Below are 18,341 nucleotides of genomic sequence, written 5' to 3'. Positions count from 1 at the left end.
GAGTCTGATGGGATGGCGATGGGGATGGAGATGGAAAGGTTGGGGAAGTGTAGGGAAGGCTACCGATGAGTGAGCATACAAATTGCTACCCCCTTTTGAAGGCTTAAAGCCCAATAATACAGAAAAATTATAGGAAACAGTTACTAACAGGAACTTATATTCCGTACTTCTTAAACTGCAAGATCAAGTCGTTGAAAGTCGATCCGATGTATAGAAGGCGCCACATTTGATTCTTGACAGAGTTGCATACTTATGGACTGCCACAAAAAATTCTTCTTCAAAGGAAAGTTTATTTTTTGGATGTAATCTCAGTTTGGAATACCTTTACCGTGGTATTTTCCTTAAATTCCGAGATTCCACCCCTCCATATAAATTACTCAGAGTATTTTTTTCACCACCAGTCAAGTGTCCTCTTCAGATGCCCGGCAAATGCCAAAGTTATATTGGGACAGCCATAAAGATATGTTGGCTCAAGTGGATGTTGCTGTGCTGAGCTCAAGAGGACACTCCAGCGGCCAGGACATGTGTATGCAACCAGAACCACTCGAAAGTCTTTAGCCAGACACTAAAGAGCTGCTCACTCAGAAAAACAAAATTACAAAGGTAAAGATCTTTAAAACTACATTAAATGGGTTTCAAAATAGGTATTTAATAACACTTTATTTTAATTACAAGCAAATAAATATCAATTATAATATTGGTGACAATTAGATTATATATTTCGTGTCGTCTTTTTCCTGAGTGTGCTTATGAAATGTAAAAATCAAGGACATCAATCGCTGCGCTCCACAAACTTAAACTTAAAGGGAATATTTGGCTGCACAAAGAACTTGGCCTTAAAGGCATTTTCGATGGGATAGTCGAATCCGATCTGAAAGTTCCTGACCAGCCGGGCAATGGCTATCTCCAGCATCATGTCCACGATCCGCTTGCCAGCACAGGCTCTTGGCCCAAAGCCAAAGGGCAGGTACATGAAGGGCGTGGCAGTGTCGCCCACCAAATGGGCGTTCGCATTGGATTCATCGCGCAACCATCGCTCTGGAATGAATTCCCGCACCTTTGGCACGAACTGCTCCATGTTGGCCATCTGGTAATTGGCCGCGTTTCCCACATCCGTTCCAGCTATCACCCTGTAGCCACTGAGCACTACATCGTGGGGCATTCGGCGAAGGGTTCCCGGCCCAATGGGATACATGCGAATGCCCTCCTTGATGCAGGCCCTCAGATAGGGCAGATTGTTCATGTTCTCCATGGTCAGTGGCGAGTCCTTGTTGGGCAGTATTTCCCTGATCTCCTCCAGCAGTCGAGCCTGTTTGTCGGGGCTCTTGGACAGACTCAGCAGGATTCCAGCCAGGGATACAAGGGTCTGAGAGAGGATAAAATATTTATTGAAATATTCCTTAACTGATTAAATTTAGGTAAGCTCACCGGATCCGCCCCGGCAAATAGCAAATCCATGGCTATAATCACAGCTGTTTGCCGATCAAAACGGGCCAGTTTCTCCAGCAGGCTTTTCTCCAACCCAATCTCGTTGAGTTTTCCCGCCTTGGCATCCTCTTCAATCCGCTTCAAAGCGTTTTCTATGTGGAAATAGCAAAAGTCCGTAATGATATCCAACGAACGCATTAGCCTCTTGAAATTGGGCATTGGCAAATACTTCCAAAAGGCCGGCATCATGTCCAGCTGGAAACCCAGCTCCACAACATCCTGCAGAGCTGAGACCACCTTCTGAATATCCTTGTTATCTCGCTGCTCTCCCAATAAACCAAGATGGGCGTTCAAGGAGACGGAGCATATTGATTCGATCACCAAATGACGAATGTCTACGGCAAAGTCATCTGGCATCTCTTGGGTTACAGGATCGCGAATATTTCGAATGCTAATATTAAAATTATGAGCTCAGGCTTAGTTTAAAATCTTCGTTATACTTACCGCTCGAGAAACTCATCGCTGACTTGCAGCAAATTCTTCATATAAAGCTTAGCATTCCGAGGTTGCAATAGAATTGGATTTACAGCAGTACGCATTTTTCCCCAGGCCGGTCCATTTCTATAGCAGAAAATTATTTTTAAATTTTTAAAATCAGGAATAGTTATAATCAATTTTACTTACCCCGAGGTCAAGCCATCGTAGCCATCGAACACCTCACGCCGGTGAACCCTCTTGAAATAGTCCATTACCTCGAAGCTCCTTCTATATGGATACTGACCCTCGTTTCGGAAGACAACTTCATAGTCCTCGGGATTCATAGTGAGCACCATATCAGTTCCTGCGACGCTGGGCATCCGAAAGATGCTGCCATATTGACGGTTCATGTCGAGAAGCATTTCGTGAACCGGCAAATTCCTATAGCGACCTAAAGAGAGGGTTTTTACAAAGAGATCATCAGTTCTCCAAATCAAATTTAGTAAAAGAGAATACTGGAGAGCTTTTCCTCCACTTACCGCCCGGCAGAAAAGCTCGTATCAATTGCAATTTGCTTGGTCCCGGAATATCAGCATAGGGTTTGGCCTCCTCTAAACTCACCGAAGTGGTCTATTAAATGTAAATAATATTTTTTTCTTAATTATAATAGATCTTTACCCTAATTAGACCTCACCTTGTGGGCCAGACCTCTGTATAGCTGGTAGATCTGCCTAGAGATCTGTTTATTTGCGTTCCACTGCTTTGACAACATATTGCATACTAAATTCTTTCGATTAGAAAACTTTTCTGATTAATTTACGTTAAGTGAGCTTTGCAAAGCTTTCCGTTCGCTCTTTTGCTCAGCGGGTGAATATTTGATTAATTTTGTTTATGTTTTTTCTGCTTTTTGTTTTGGTCTCAGTTGTTTCGTGCTCTTTGGTAGCTTATTTCGTTGGAAAGATAACAAAACTTGGAAGATAGCTTTTTCTGATGTCATAATTTGAATATTTTATGGTAGCTTTGGGTTGTTTTTGATAATAGAACAATTCATGAAAAATCTTTAAAATAATAAGATATTAAAAACTTAATCTACATCAATCTATAAAACCAGTTGATATTCACTTATTGTACGCTTTCCCATACATTAAGTATACGCTCTGTTGGCCCTTTGGTGACTTTAAAACCTTACCCCGCAACTAAACGAAGTCAGCCTGAAATTTAAGCCTGTCACCAACACTCACTCACTCACACACAGGCAGCAACACCCAGACAAAGGCAATATCAGCAGTGACAGAAAATCTATATAGACGGCCCAGACTGACGGCTATAATAAAATCGATTTTTTATGTTTTTGGCAACTGACAAGGACGCGTCGCAGCGAGGGGACGCGTCTCGGCCAGCGGCCCCATAAATATATCCAATGTAAGGATATACACGCACGCCAGCGCAGACAGGGACCCAGTCACACATACAGGGACACTCATACTCACACACTCACACAGAGAGACAGCTGATGATGGGCATACAAAAGTTGACCTCGACTTTGAGCTGTCAAAGCCAGCTAACTAAACTGACCTAAACCAACAAAAATCGACTTTTGCAGCCTAAACACAAAGCCTGAGAATGACAGGCCGTAAAAAAGGGGGCGTGGCGGGGGTGGTGGTAGCGGAAGGGGGAGGGGGGAGGTTAAAATACAAAATATCAGCATGACGCAATGATTTCCGGATGGGAGTGAAAATGAAACCTGTTGGAGTGGCGAGCTGTTGGCAATATAAACAAATTCAATTTGACAGCTGACAGCGACGGCGGTTCACACACAAACACAGAGAAATAGGGAGAAGGAGAGAGCGGCACACACACACAGGGAAAAAGAGAAAGCAACACACACACTCACACACAAAGAGCAACAAACAAAAGCCGCAAGTAATAAACTTTTACGATCTGTTTTACGGCCACGCGGCACGTGCAACTAGGCCCAGGATATTTGGTGTAAAAGGGGGCGGTGGGGTGTTGCAACATAAATTTAATGAAGCTAAGAGCGAGGCGCAACAACAATGCAGACAACCCACACACACAAGCCCAAAGGCACAAACACACACAGAGGAAGCAAGAAAGAGAGGGGTTCACATGCTGAAGCGGAGTTTCCATGGAGGCTGGGCAATAAAAATAAAATAAAAGTAAATTGTTCAAGGCCAGCCATATTTTATGTTATTATTTTACAAATAGCGAAGCACGGAGAATGGGTGGAGTTGGCAATAGAAATACAAGGAAGAAGAAAGGACACAGAAAAGGGAGTGTAATGGAGTGGAGAAAAGGAGTTCCTAAAATGTTTTTTTAAAATTCTGTCAAATTTCTTTAAGAATACCTTCTAATTGGAATTTAATTACAAAATGTAAAATAAAGAAATCAATAAAAAATTTAAAACTAATTATGTGTTTTAATTTTTTGTTTAATTTTTTATATATTTTAATAATTTTTTTAATTTTAATTTCCTGTTTCTTTCCAAGTAACTTTTTAAAAGTATTTTTTGCCCAACGAAACATTTTAAAGTCAAGCACATTAGATCGTATTTTTCCCCCAAGTGCAGAGATTTTGATTTTGTTTTGCAGCGAAAAGTGAACAAATTTCGCCGCATGACTTTGCCCAAAAAAAAGAATGAAAGGGGATGCCAGCCAGATCCAGGACCTTCCCCGCCCCTTTGAGTGTTGTTGTGTCTGCGACACAAAAACGTCAGAAGCACTCACCGAGAGCATTCGCCGCTGTCCTTGCCGCAAATGCCATTGATGGATGATGCGCCTGCCCACTCGCCCGTTCACCCATTCACCCACTCAGCCGCCCACCCTCGAAATCGGCAGGACTCGGCATTCAGCATTCTGGATTTCACCCCCGTGTTGGAGGGCAAAAATAAAAACACTAAAACCTGCAATTTGTATGGAATACATCAGCAGCAGCCAACGAAAGTGGACGCAGACGTTGGCCAGAAAGAGGCGGCATTATGTGGGAGTCCAGGGTCCTGAGTCCTGAGTTCCGGGTCCAGAGTTCCAAGAGTTCTGAGTTATAGAAGGCCATAACCTGCACTCGCTTCACCTCTCTCTTTCGCGTCACTATATCGCCCTCTCTTTTCGGCGCGCTTTATGATTGCCAGACATAAATAAGCGGCAAAAGCACCCCGATGTGTGGGTGTCCCGTGTCCAAAGTGCACTTTCCGTGTCCTTTTTTTGGCTCTCAGTCGTGAGTTCGGGCTCACCTGCCTGGTCGAAGCAGGAGTCCTTTTCGGAGTCCTGCACTCCTTTTTTCGCCCCCGCTCCTGTCAACGCCGCCGACAGCTGGATAAATGTGTATCTATGCGAGGTCCTGTCGGCCGTCCCTCGTCCTTTGCTCCTTTTCAGCTCCTGGCTGTACTCAGCTCATCTCTGTTCTTTTCTCCTGTCTGCGCATCTTCTCTGCGGCGAACTGCCGTTGGTGTGCGTGTGTTGAGCCAAAGTAGCAATTCATCATAGAAAATGGCGGAAGTAAGCTTCCCCTTGTGGGGTGCACACGGGTGTATCTGTGTGTGCCGGTGCTTGGATGACACGCACTCTCCACCGTGGGCCCCAATTAAAACCGGAGAGTGCCATATGATAATGGGGCTTAAAGCGGAACTAGAATAGGGTAAAGGAAACTTAATGTAGGTTTTTTTTTTAAAACATTTTAAAGAAAATTATTGTTCCAATAAATATTATATTTTATTATATATATTATAAATTACAGGAAATAATAAATATATTTATAATAAATATACTTTAAGCCTTTACTTCTGGGAACCTATCTTCAGAAGAGTGTTTATAAATATAATCCTTTTAAGCAAACAAAAATCTTAATTTATTATACAATTTAGCAAAACAACTACAACAAATTAAAACAACAAATATGCTTTCTTTCGATTGTCAGATATTTAATTAAGATCTTTCTCCTCAAGTTTAATTGCCGATTTCCTCCACACACATCTGCCAATTAATTAAAATGCGAATCCAGCAACTCAGCATCCTAGCACTTCGCAGACGAACGAAACTGGAGCAATCAACTGTCACTTTGCACACACTCAAGTGTTATGGGCCCATCTCGAGATGCGAAGCCACATGCCTCGGCCATTTGCAGCTACATGAAAAACGCATCTCCTATCCACTTAACGGCCCAACAACATAAACCAGGTTTTACAGCCCCGAGAGAACGCAAGGACCCAAGAATATCCTGCGGGCCAAAGGCCAAACTCATCAAGTTTGTCTTAAGAGGCGGGCATTTAGTTAATTTTAAATGCTGATTAGCGCACTTTACGGCGGGAAAAGGATGACAAGGAAACTCATCCAGAGGGACTCTGCTCGACCCAAAGGATCCCAGCATATGTGGGTGTAACTTATAATTTTATTATCATTACCAGCGGCGAGTGTCTTATCAGCTTTTCAGCGTTTTACGAGGCCACAGATCGCATGGGGGTCATGTTTGGCTCTCTCGTGTTATCCCTTCCAAATGAAAATAAACTCTGGCTTAAAATGTTTACGATGCGTTGACGATATCATTATCATTATCATCATTGTCATGGCGAGGGTTTCTGTGTTTATGGCCTTTTTATGCGCTTTTTATGCGCCATTCCTAACCTCGATTTAATTGTTTAGCCGGTGACAATCATTACCCCCAAACATATGTATATAAACGGCCATAGTCTGCCATCCAGCCAGACAGTGGCTGAGTTTTACGACTCCAAGGAGCTGTCAATTTGATGTCCTCAGCGCCATTGACAACCCACCAGCCCACATCGCCTAATAAAAACATGAAGATTACACTTTATGGCCAGGGCGAAACTCAACGGAAGTTGTAAAACACTCAAGTGTAATGATGCCAGAGCTTTGCATCCGCCGGCCGACACTGTTCGGGTGTGAAAACTAACGCCAGGATTTTCCTTTCAGACTCTGAAGGACTCTCGACTCTCGACTCTCCGGTTTAACGACTCCTCGCTCTTGGATTTTACGATGATAACATCTTCGTTGCATCGACGACGGTTATTATTTTTCTATTACATTACAATTTACACCGTTTGATGAGTGATTTTACGATCGTTAAATAAATTCAGATTTGTCATTTGGCCTGTTAAATAAAGCGCAAAATTTACACGTTGTCATCCTGTGGCGGCATCGTAAAAATTTGGCCAGCAAACCGAGGGCAAAAGCATTGAGCTATTTGTGTTGTTTTTATTTTTATGGCCACAGAAATGCTTTACCCTGATCCCTTTTGTGGCTGCCGTGGAAGGTGTAAAAATGTTCCGCCATTACTATCATTGTTTTTACTGCCCATCTTACGACTGCAGGTCCTGTCTGGAGGTCCTTCGTCCTGAGAGCTGAGTGTTCTCTGTGTTTTGGCTGTTTATTCAAGCGCGAAAATGGATTTGTTTTTTACGACTTGATTATTATGACTCCGACTGCGTTTGATTACAAATATTATACCGCAGCAAACGGCTTTTGTTTATTTTTTGTGGAATCCTGCTCACTGAGCTCGTAAATGGTTTTTGGGTTTTTTGATTTTGTCGAGCAATTTGTTGCTTATGTTTATTAATGAGCAATCATTCGGTGCAGAGTCTAAATAATCCAGCACATGATGGAATTTCCTTAGTCCATCCGGCAGCCACAAATATTTGACTCGGGTTTTAAGTGTCCCCGAATATTTTCTTGATTAAATTCCACCCATCTCAGCCAGTCCATCGCCCAGGACAATGGAGAGATGCTGCATAAAGAAACAATTTTCCCTGCTGGCAGCAAGGAAAAGTGCAATAAAATAAAATTAAATCTGCAATTTTGAGGTTTTTCTATTGCCCATAAAAAGTGTCTGCATCTGTGTCGTCTGGCTTTTCTTGGCTTTTCTTCGAGGGTCCGAGGTCTGCATTTTCCATTGCATTTACCTTTGACCCACCTAAATGGCAGCCATGCAAAAGCACGAGCTTGATTAAAAACGGAGCAACTTGTGAGCAGTTTTCCCACTTCGGTTTTTTGCGGTGCCAGTGACAAAGCCATTGTCTTGGAGTCTCAAAGCACGTATTATGGCAGATTTCCCACAAATTAAGCTCAAGTGTTGTGGCGATTTTTCGCCAGCTCAGATCAGTTCACTTGCTTTTCAGATGAGCTGTGGGAAAAGTCGTTTTAAATAGTTTTAGGCGAAAACTATCACTGTGTTCTATATTTGGCATTATCAATTCGATAATATTGATGTTTTCAAGGGAAACAACAAATTAAATATCGAGAAATAGTCAACTGTCGATATTTTTCGAAGCTCGATTGACAACCATGGAAAACCTTAAAGACACTTTAATGGGTATTGCTTATTCATACATTTATCTGGCCGTTTTCCCCCAAACGAATCGATGCAAATTCGGCTGAGCTACGCTGCCTCGCATAATTCGGCATGAAAATTCCAAATTCAAATAGCTAATTCAAATTTGTTCACGCTGATAAAACCGAAAAGGCAGCCAAAACTGAGAGGGGGAGGTGGAAATTTCTTGGGCTTATCAGCAGGGAGACAAAGGCTTGGGCTCCGGATGAGTGATGGGCCCAGGATGAACGCCCGCGAGCGACCGTAGAACCACCTAGCAGATAAGATTACCTAACCCCCGGACTCGGATTCGGATTCGCATTCGTGTACAACCCCTCGTCCTGCCACAGGACTCCCCGCTGGCAGTTCCAATGAAAAATGAGTTAATTAAAGCCACGTTCTGAATGCCAAGGCGATCAAATTCATTTGGCAAACTTTTCGCCCTCAGATAAAACTGTAAAATGCTAAACATTCAAATTCCTTGTTGTTGCCTGCCGCTCAGCTTGGCTCGGCTAGGCTGTCCAAGGCGCTTATTAAATCAAGTTAATAACTTTTAGAGCCGTAATAAAAGTGTCAAAGATTATAGCATAGTTATAAGGGCGGCGGCGGATTCGGGGGCACAGGCGAAAGCAATTAAATTCGGTTTAATTACGACGCATTTTTGTGTTTCTCCCAGGATGGGAATGGGAAATGGGGCGTGGGGAGTGGGGAATGGGATCCTGGTCAGGCCAGGATGTTTGTTAATTTCAACGCCTCATGCGGCTCGGCCGACTCTGATAAAATGGCAGACAAACGCGCAGAGCCGGAAAATTTTTGTGACCAATGTCGTCGTCGTCGACGCTGCTGTCCTCAATGTCCTTCTGCCCCCGTTCGAGTCCCCGTCCTCGTCCACACATCCTTTGCTCGTTTTGCATGCACAGCATTTGCTGGCGGAGATTGGCAGTCGGTGCACTTGAAACAAAAACGTAAAAACACACTTTAAAAATGTATATGGTTTGTTAAAATATCTCTTTTGAGCTTGATAATTTCTTTAAATATTTTAAGCATAGTTTGCCCTTTAATCAATATAGAAAATTTGATTTTAAACTTAACTTATTACCTTTTCAACACTAAAATATTTATATTTTAATAAAAATATAATATTTATAAAAAATATTAATATTTACTTTCACTTTTTATCAATTTTTTATTTTAATTAATAAGAAGTTAAAGTTAAAAACTTAAAATATATCATTTTTGCTGTAATAATAGCTCCTGATCTTGGTATTATAAATTAATAAATATACCATTAAACCTTCACAAGTTAGAGGTTGAAGGTTGAATTTTTCCCTCAGTGCTTGAAAGGGGGAACGGGTCGAGCATGTTTATCTGCACGCAGACAGATACGCCGGCTGTCGAGGATGAGCAAAAGGATGCAAGGAGCAGTGGTGCCAGTAGCAGGAGAAGAAGGATCCCATCAGGAGCTGCAGAAGGAGGAGTTGCAGGAGGAGCAGTGTGTGCAAATGTTGTGCGAGCCATTAATCACACGATTTCATGAATACATCAGCCAGTGAGGCGCAGAGTCAGCCAGACGATGTCACCAAGACTAGGACAAGTACTCACACACTCACCCGGACAAACACACACACATACGTATAGCCCGACATAAACGCAACAAAACGAAATGGCTCAAAAATCTTATTTTCAGCTCATGTTGTGCTCGTTTGTTATTTTTTGCTCCCATCGAATGAGGAGCGGGAAAACTGTGGACTTTTCCCGGTGGAATGGTGATCTGGTGGATTTTTGGGTGGCTGAAATGTCGCCGCACATGCGGCCAGTGCAAAGTAGAAATGCAAAGCATTTGGGCCTGTCCAAAAGGGTTAAGGCGGGTTCTCGAGCCTCCAGTTGCATTAATGACATCGGTCGAAGTGGGGTTGGAGAAATTGGGAAGAGGAAAAGGACCAGGACGAGGACCAGGATCAGAAGCACTGATGGCATGTGCAAGTCGAAGTCAGAGTCAGCCAGTCACTCAAACGGACTGCGGCTGTGACTGTCAGTGGATCTGTCTGGTTTGGTCAGGGATGTTCTTCCTGCCCCAAAATATCCCCCCACCCCCACCTTCATTCAATACTGTTCCCTGCTGCTGCTGCTAGTGAGCATTTGGTTGTCAAAAGCAAACCATTAAGCCCTTGACTTGTCGCCGGCAGCTGATTTGGCCAAGCCCTTATTTGCTACTGATGAATGGATGGGGTTAAAATTAGTAAACTGGCATCTATAGAACGAAACACTCATAGAAACAAGCCCAGCATTTTGTAGAATTTATTTATTTTATTTATAAGCTTAGAAGTCCAGAAAAAATACTACCAAATGTTTACCAACTAGAATATAATACAGAAATGTATTTATAATACATTAATTAATAATATTTATTTTAAGTAAATTTATTGATACTAATAAAAGTCAATGGCAATCTTATTTACAATCTTATTTATTTAACTAATGAATGTGCGTTTATCTCATTTTTCCAAAATTTGTTTTTAATAACACAGACAAAGTTAAGCTAAAAAATATCAATTTATTTTTATTACAAAGATTTTATTTTATTTTTGATTAAAAAACCACCCGATTTTCAGTCATCTGATATGGCAGCAGCTCAAAAATCGCATGAGCCCCCGAAAAATGAAACTAATTAACCATGCAGAGTTTTTCAAACTTTAGCGCTCCTCTTTGTTTTTCCTTGGTTTTGCCTGTCACCTTTCGCGCAGCAAGTTATGCCAATTTGGCAGCTCATTTGCGAGAAATCCCTTTACACATTCATGCTGATAAACATGCCAGGGAACTTTTAAATACAAGTACAGCAGGAGGCAACAATCCTTTCGCTTTATTGTCACACACTCGCACACTCGCACTCACTCCGAAACACTCATTTCCGCAGGAGACAAAGTTTTCTTTGGCGGCTTTAAAATAAAGTTTTTTATATTTTTAATTAGATGCACATGAGGTTTTACTTAGCCCAACTTTTGACATCCTGCCCACACAGAAGCGTTCGCACACATCCACACGGTTATGGCATCTTTAATGCCCGGTCATATTCAACGAGCTTTTGCACTTTGCATGCGCCACTTCCGCCTTTCCCACCCACTTTACACCCCCTGGCTGCAACTTCCGTGCCCGTTGCGCCAAAAACTTTTCCAGCTCGAAACAACAAAAGTGGGAACAACAAAAGCAGAGCAGGATTTTTTACAGACTTATACATCCTGACACATTCCATGCCCGAACTTTAGTTGCAGTTTTTCCTGCCCTGCATTTTTTTTTTGTTTTTGTTTTTGTTTTAATAATTTGGCATATCAAGAAAAGTTTTCACCCGAAAAGGAAAACAATCTAAAGCTGAAATTACTTGAAATCGGCTTAGGGAAAAGGTGCCCAGTTAGCGGAAAGCTGGCAACTTTCCGTTAGCCACGTTGCAGGTAAATGTCAAAATTGATGCCACTCAAAAGGGGCAAACTTTTCGCCGGCTGCAAATTTAGCTGCTCCTCATCTGCCGTGCTGCTAGTTGCTAATTTTTCGCATTTCCCCGAAATGTCCGAGCCAAATAACATCAGACAAAGTTTCGCATTGTTCTGCACTACCATACTATGTAGTATATAGTTCTCGGTGGCAAAACCTTGGCAACGGAAGCCTCTTCCGGGCCAAAGCAACACAGAAACAGGCCAAGCTGTGGAAAAGCGGGGAAAAATCGGGGAAAATCAGAGAAAAGCAGGCACAGTTGGCAACTTGGCTTTGGGCCTGGGCTTAGCCTAATTATAAAAATGAGACGTCAGCGTCACATTTTCGGGGGCTGCCAGTGAAGGCTGAAGAGGAGGTTAAGGGGGTAAAAGGGGCCAAGGAACACAGGGTTCGGTTAGCAGCCGCATGGAGAAATTTTAAATTGAATCAACTTGAGTGCTCATAAATTTTTCTACGGCTTGCGGTAAGGATTTTGCATTGCGTCACTTGCAGTCCTTTTTGCGGCCCGGTGGGTGGGCTCAGGTGGGTGAGCTCTAGAGTCTAAGGACGAGAGAATCCCAGGACTCGGGCTCAGAAGCAGACTGATACTGATGCTGACATTGCGGCAACTTTCGGTTACAGACACATTGCGGGGAATAACAGAACATAAGGAGAAACACTAAGAAAATTTAGAGCAAAAAAATTAAATATTAGAAAGTGTTTGAATTTTAAAATATAACTTTTTCCCAAACAGATTAGATTTTTATGTTGCAAAATAGATTAACTTAATTTATAAATACAGAGTTTATATATTAAAATATATTGAGTTTAGCCCTTTAATTAAATTACGATTTAATAAAATTTAAGGATCTATAGACATTTTAATATTTTTGTAATTATTATTAAAAAACCCTCCTTTCTTCAAGTGCAGTTGTAGTTGCACTTGGATTGCGGGTGGAGTTTTCTTATAAAATATACAGAGCTACGAAGTTCGAGTTCGCTAATTGCAAGTTTCTCCGGAATATTTTCGAGAAACCCAATTAAGTTGTCTGTCAATCAGCAGCCGGTCTCATTGCTTCTGCCGGGTTTTCTCGCACACAAATTAATTACGCTCGCCATTTTTAAATATTCGCCGAAGATTTGCTAGATTCAGCTGCTTAGCAGAATGTCGAGAGTGAATCCACGAGCTCTGGCGGCAATTTAAGGTAATCAAAAAGGGCAAAAAGGCAACAGAGTAAACGTTGGCAACACCCACACATAGAGGACTCGCAGCGTGTCGCGGGGTAATTTAAATTTTAATTTTGATCTTAATCTCTTAATGCGAAATAAAATGCCGCACACTGGTGCCCCACGAGCCGCAGCCGAGCACGAACCGCATTCCGGGTATCTTTTGGGTTCGGGTCCTGGTGGCAGCCCAGCATCACCACCCACTTCCTCCCCCCTCCCCCTGTAGTTATATATATATATATATACGCAAGTACATTCTTATCTAGACAGTCACAGTTGGCTTCTAATTTACATTTGCTCGCTCGCCTTCCTTCTTTTCCTCCGGAATTTTACTTTGCCTTTGTCGCCTTTCTTATTCGTTAAAAAATTGTTATTTATGGCTTTCGGTCTGCAAATAACTTCATCAAATTAGAATCTACCGAGACAGTTGTCTTACATGGAGAAGGAGCAGCGGGGAGAGAGTCCTTTAAATGCCAAAAGTTGTTTTAATTTTTTTAAATTATCGTGTTTGGGTTTACTTAAACATTGTTGGTATCGAAAGGTTAACCGATACTTATTAAACCATTTCTTAATATACTTTAACAAAAGAAACGGTTTACAAATGAATAACATGAACTTCGATTTATTTATTTTCTTGTTATAAATAAATACCTACATTTTATTTATAAATATCAAATGTCCTAATGTATAAAAACGGATGACTATTAAACAAATATTTACATTAATGTTAATTTCATATAAGAACTTTTTTTTATTTTTATAAATAAATACACTTTAGTCCATTAAGAGTTCACTTGATGGTGTAAAAAACAAGCCAAGAGGCTGTAGACTTCATGAGACTATCTTTATATAGAGGCATATGGTCCCCAACCAAATGTGGGTCCGAGGTCGTCACAATACCCCGGTCAATCCCCCGAATCCTAGCTGTCCTGCAGATCCTAGGTTAAGCCGGAGCACTTACCCGGCTGTGAATTAAACAGGAAACGTCATGCATTTTGCATTCGAATTTGGCCAGGATATACCACTTAGCCCATTCCCATTCACCCCAGCCATAATTGTATTTGATATCGGGGTTCCTGTGCTCCTGTGAGCTCTCCAGTCTCGGCTATTATACAAATGGTCATATTTAATTCGTTCTGCTGGCTATCGAAAAAATGGAAGGCCCTATATGTAGATACGCACATATGCGTACATCTCCACCTGCTCGGGAAGGGGGCATTGTACTAAATCCCGTGTCTAATCTGTGGCAATAATGCCGCATATAGAGAGATAAAGTTTCGCAGTGGACAATGTAGGTAAGGTGACCATAAACTTGCATGATTTGTTTTATGGCCAACCGAGGACGTTATTATTGCTAAAAGGCACGCCCATTCTGCCCTCTCCCCTTCCCTGGACGTCCTTTTTTCGTTTTCCACCCATTTCAGGTAGCGAGTCCTTTGGGTATTGAAGATATCTGAAAGAATGCCGTAATGGTGGAGTGTTTTCCTGCGGAGGTGGCGGGGGAAAGTCAATAAAGCATAATGTGAGCACGTTTTTAATTGGCGTCCGCTGAAAGCTGGAGGAACAGGACCTCTGCTGCATCCTCCGTGCTGACCAGAAACCAATTAGCGCCACTTCCCACCAACAGTCCTCCACGTGTGCCGGCATTGGTAATGGTATTGGTGCGAAGGATATAGGGATGTGAGGGTGACTGACTGGCAGGGTCTAATTACGCTTCAATTGCGCCACTTGCATTTAGATCGCTAAATTATGGAAATTTTTTGCAAGGCGCATTTTTACGCTACGTGTGTCGGTGTCTATGAGCGTGTGTTGGTGTAATAACACTGAGGAAAAGTTGGGGACCTTCAATAGGGAAAATGATTTATTCAATAGATATTAATTAAAAAACTTCCTAGGTAATATTGTTTTAATCGGAATAAATAATTAATATTAATTAAACACTAAAACACAAACCTAAAAGTTTATGTGTTCAACTTTTAAATAAATAAGTAAGTAATTAATTAAAATAATATATTTTTGATTTTAAAAATCGCTTAAGCTTTAAAGTGTTAATTGGTCATATTAAATATAAGTTTATCTAAATTAAATATAGTAACTTGCTTCTTAATTAAATAAGTTCTAAGAATATTTCTCCAACACATCATTTAAAATCAAATTATTAATTTTTAACATCCCTTTAAGTACACTCATAGAAATTTTTACCTAAATACTAGAAAAGTCGCCCTAAACCCGAGGTCGCCCTAAAACTACGAAAAATTTTCTTATTATACGGGTGGCTAGCCCTAAAGATACGAAAAATCGCCATGGAAAATATTTTTTAGGGTTAGTTTTTTCAAAAAGGCCAATTTGCCCTACTTTTTAGGGCGAATTTTTATGAGTCGACTCCAAAAGTAATTCCTTCTTTTTAGGGCGAAATCGCCCTAAAACGTTGAACAAAATAGCAAAAAAAATGTTCTGAAATTGCCCTAAAAGCAAGGAAGAGTCAAACGAAATTTTAAGACGCAATTAATGGATACATATGTAATACATGTGTGTATGTGTGTGTGGTTTACAGGTCAAAACAAGTGAATGTGTGTGTATATTAGGGCGGACCTTTTTCTATGAATTTTGATGCTGAGCGCATTTGACTTTAGAGAAGTCCACCCTTTTTCTTCTTCTTCGCTACTTTTCGTCCGTTGCAGTGGCAAGGGTGGGGGTAGAAAGAGTTGCATTTGTCACAATTTTTCGGGCGATTGGCAGTGAAAGACGTGTTTGTGTGAAACCTTTTGTTTGTGAAAAAGTGAAAAATGTAAACGCTATTAAAGGACTTGGGAGGCGATTCTTTCTCAGTTTTCTGGTGAGTACATAAATATATAATTGTGCAATTTGGATATTAATAACTAATTGAACTTACATATGTATCTGTAACAGAGGAAAATGCAGCTGAAACTTAAAAAGATTTGACTGGAAGCAGCGGTCCAGATGTAGAGTTTTGGAAGTGTGGCAGAACAAAGTAAGAACATTAATAAGAGTATACATATATGTATGTGTATATGTAAATAATGCTTGAGGTAAAAAGATGATGCAACAGAATACACACATGTGTACATATGTATATATTTACCAGAAATCTGTATTTATGCACCGGACAAACCGCATTCACAAGTGCATATGCCAAAATAACCCCCAAATTTCTATTGCGTCATTTCGTCAGTAACCGAAATTTGCTTTTGTTGCTTCTTTTTAGTAGCAGCAAACGCAATCGTAGGCTAAATGAAAATTCTGACTGTTAGTAGTGCATTTTTATATTAATTTCTAACAATTTTTTCTCTTGTTTTAGATTGAGAACGTCTTTGAGATCCAGCTTTCGCAAACCACTTTTCGCACTTTTTAAAAGCGAAAGTAAGGGAATGAAACTGCTCAAATCTTTGGAAAGCCACGCTGAAGGTATGTGCTTTTTCTCTTTTTCTTTTCTCATTCAATAAATAGACTGTTTTTATTTAATAGAGATACAATCAACTTTAATTTGGCTTGCGATCCATTCAGTGTTGGTGCGACAGCAATGACAAACAAGAAGGGAAGCTAACTTCGGCCAGCCGAAGCTTATATACCCTCGCAGATAATTCCTATTAATTTACAAATCGCAAAAATGTTAATTTTCCTATTATTTCTCATTAATTTTGCGTTCGTTTCAATAGCAGCTATATGATATAGTAGTTCGATTTTGATAAAATTAAAATCGAAATTCGAAAATATTTGAAAAGAGTTATATCCTAGAGTAGAAGAGAATACAAAAAAAACCAACGAAGCAATAATTTATTTCCAATTATATTCCCATTAATTTTCCGATAGTTCCTATGGCAGCTATATGATATAGTCGCCCGATTTTGAAAAAATTTTATTCGAAATTCAGAATTAGATAAAAAATGACATTTCCAAAAGTAGGATGTTATATGTTCAAAAACACCCAAGATATAATTTTTTTTACATTGTTTTTCCCGATTGTTCCTATGAGAGCTATATGATATAGTTGTCCGATCCGGCTCGTTCCGATTTATATACTACCTGCAATAGAAAGAAGACTTTTGGGAAAGTTTTATCCCGATAGCTTGAAAACTGAGAGACTAGTTTGCGTAGAAACGGACGGACAGACGGACGGACAGACGGACAGACGGACATGGCTAGATCGACTCGTCTAGTGATGCTGATCAAGAATATATATACTTTATGGGGTCGGAAACGTCTCCTTCACTGCGTTGCAAACTTCTGACTGAAATCATAATACCCTCTGCAAGGGTATAAAAAGGACGGCGGGAGCAAGAACGCGAAGCACACCATTGCGGACCCGCGAAGCCGTTTCTAGGTTTGGAAGGCTACTGTTGGGGAACTGCAAACACATCTAAAGGCATTGACGGAAAATTGCTAATCCGGAAAGCCGAAACTGCAACCATTCAGCTGCAACGTGGGAACAAGCCCTTTTTGACCTTGGTGAATTTCCAGTTTACCTATCAGAGGTTTTTTTATAGAATGCGAACCTTATTGAAAAGTATTGATGTGTGCTTCAAAATATTTTTTGTTTTAAACCACGACATTTATCCAAAAAATGTTTTATGAAATTCATTTAGAGTCTGATAAGAAAGGTAAAGCTTTATCCGAACTCTTGAAGGATTATAAAACCTTAAAACTGTAACTATTTTAAAGAAACAATCTGTTCATTCAAAAAAAAAATATTATTTCTATGCATTCAATTAGAAGTAAAATTTGATAATCAGTACTTATTGTAATAAACCTTAAAAGACCTAAAATTCCCTCCGGCGGAAGCACACAACCTAAAGACCAAAAAATACATTAAGCCAAAACATTATTTTTAAGATCGATGTAATTCTTTTAGCAATAAGAATAAGTAGAAAAGTATGTAAATGTATATAATTAGAAATTGTGTAAATAACAACAAACAAAAATATAAAAAAAAACAAAAAAATATAATTAAATCGTATTTTTATTTATAAAAAAAGCCGTGAAATTTTGGGAAGCACTTTGCTTTTTTTAGGGCAATTCGCCTATAAATCCAGAAAAACGCCCTAAATTTATGAAAATCTGCCTTTAGTTTCAGGATATTTTTTCATATTTCTAGGGCAATTTGCCCTAAAATCCAGAAAAACACCCTAGATTTATGAAAATCTGCCTTTAGTTTAAAGGTATTTTTTCCGATTTCCAGGGCAATTCGCCTATAAGTCCAAAAAAATGGCCCTGGATTTAAAGGAAACTGCCTTTAGTGTAAGGGTCTCATTTCCTATTTTTAGGGCAATTAGCTTTGAAAATAAAAAAATCGCCCTACATCTACGAAAAATCGCCCTAAATGTGTGACAAATTCACCCGTATTTTTAGGGCAATTTGCCCTAATTTTGTTGTCTAGTCGCCATTGACCC

The 18,341-nt window shown here is 40.3% G+C and overlaps 1 protein-coding gene and 1 long non-coding RNA gene across 3 annotated transcripts; one reads left to right on the top strand and one right to left on the bottom strand.

The window, feature by feature from the left end:
* Positions 1-712: 712 nt before the first annotated feature.
* On the bottom strand, positions 713-2,677 carry Cyp12e1 (Cytochrome P450 12e1). 2 transcript variants are annotated; one of them, XM_017145737.3, is made up of 6 exons: positions 2,600-2,677; positions 2,445-2,535; positions 2,113-2,356; positions 1,933-2,049; positions 1,429-1,879; positions 713-1,366 (listed from the first exon to the last, which is right to left on the bottom strand). In XM_017145737.3, the coding sequence occupies exons 1-6, from the start codon at positions 2,675-2,677 to the stop codon at positions 773-775; spliced, it is 1,575 nt and encodes a 524-aa protein (XP_017001226.2). In that variant the 3' UTR covers positions 713-772. The 2 variants fall into 2 exon arrangements, with proteins under 2 accessions (XP_017001226.2, XP_070073110.1); XM_070217009.1 differs by lacking the exons at positions 2,445-2,535; positions 2,600-2,677 and having other exon boundaries at positions 1,429-1,847; positions 2,113-2,235.
* Positions 2,678-15,611: 12,934 nt separating this feature from the next.
* LOC138913627 (uncharacterized) lies at positions 15,612-17,387 on the top strand. The gene is made up of 4 exons (XR_011419435.1): positions 15,612-15,769; positions 15,844-15,925; positions 16,253-16,359; positions 16,420-17,387. It is a non-coding gene; the product is annotated as an uncharacterized lncRNA (long non-coding RNA).
* The last annotated feature ends 954 nt before the right edge of the window (positions 17,388-18,341 follow it).

Source organism: Drosophila takahashii, chromosome 3R (assembly GCF_030179915.1).
Source record: "Drosophila takahashii strain IR98-3 E-12201 chromosome 3R, DtakHiC1v2, whole genome shotgun sequence".
Classification (NCBI taxonomy): Eukaryota; Metazoa; Arthropoda; class Insecta; order Diptera; family Drosophilidae; genus Drosophila; species Drosophila takahashii.
Note: the sequence above shows the minus strand (reverse complement) of the source record. Positions and strands in the feature narration are given on the sequence as shown.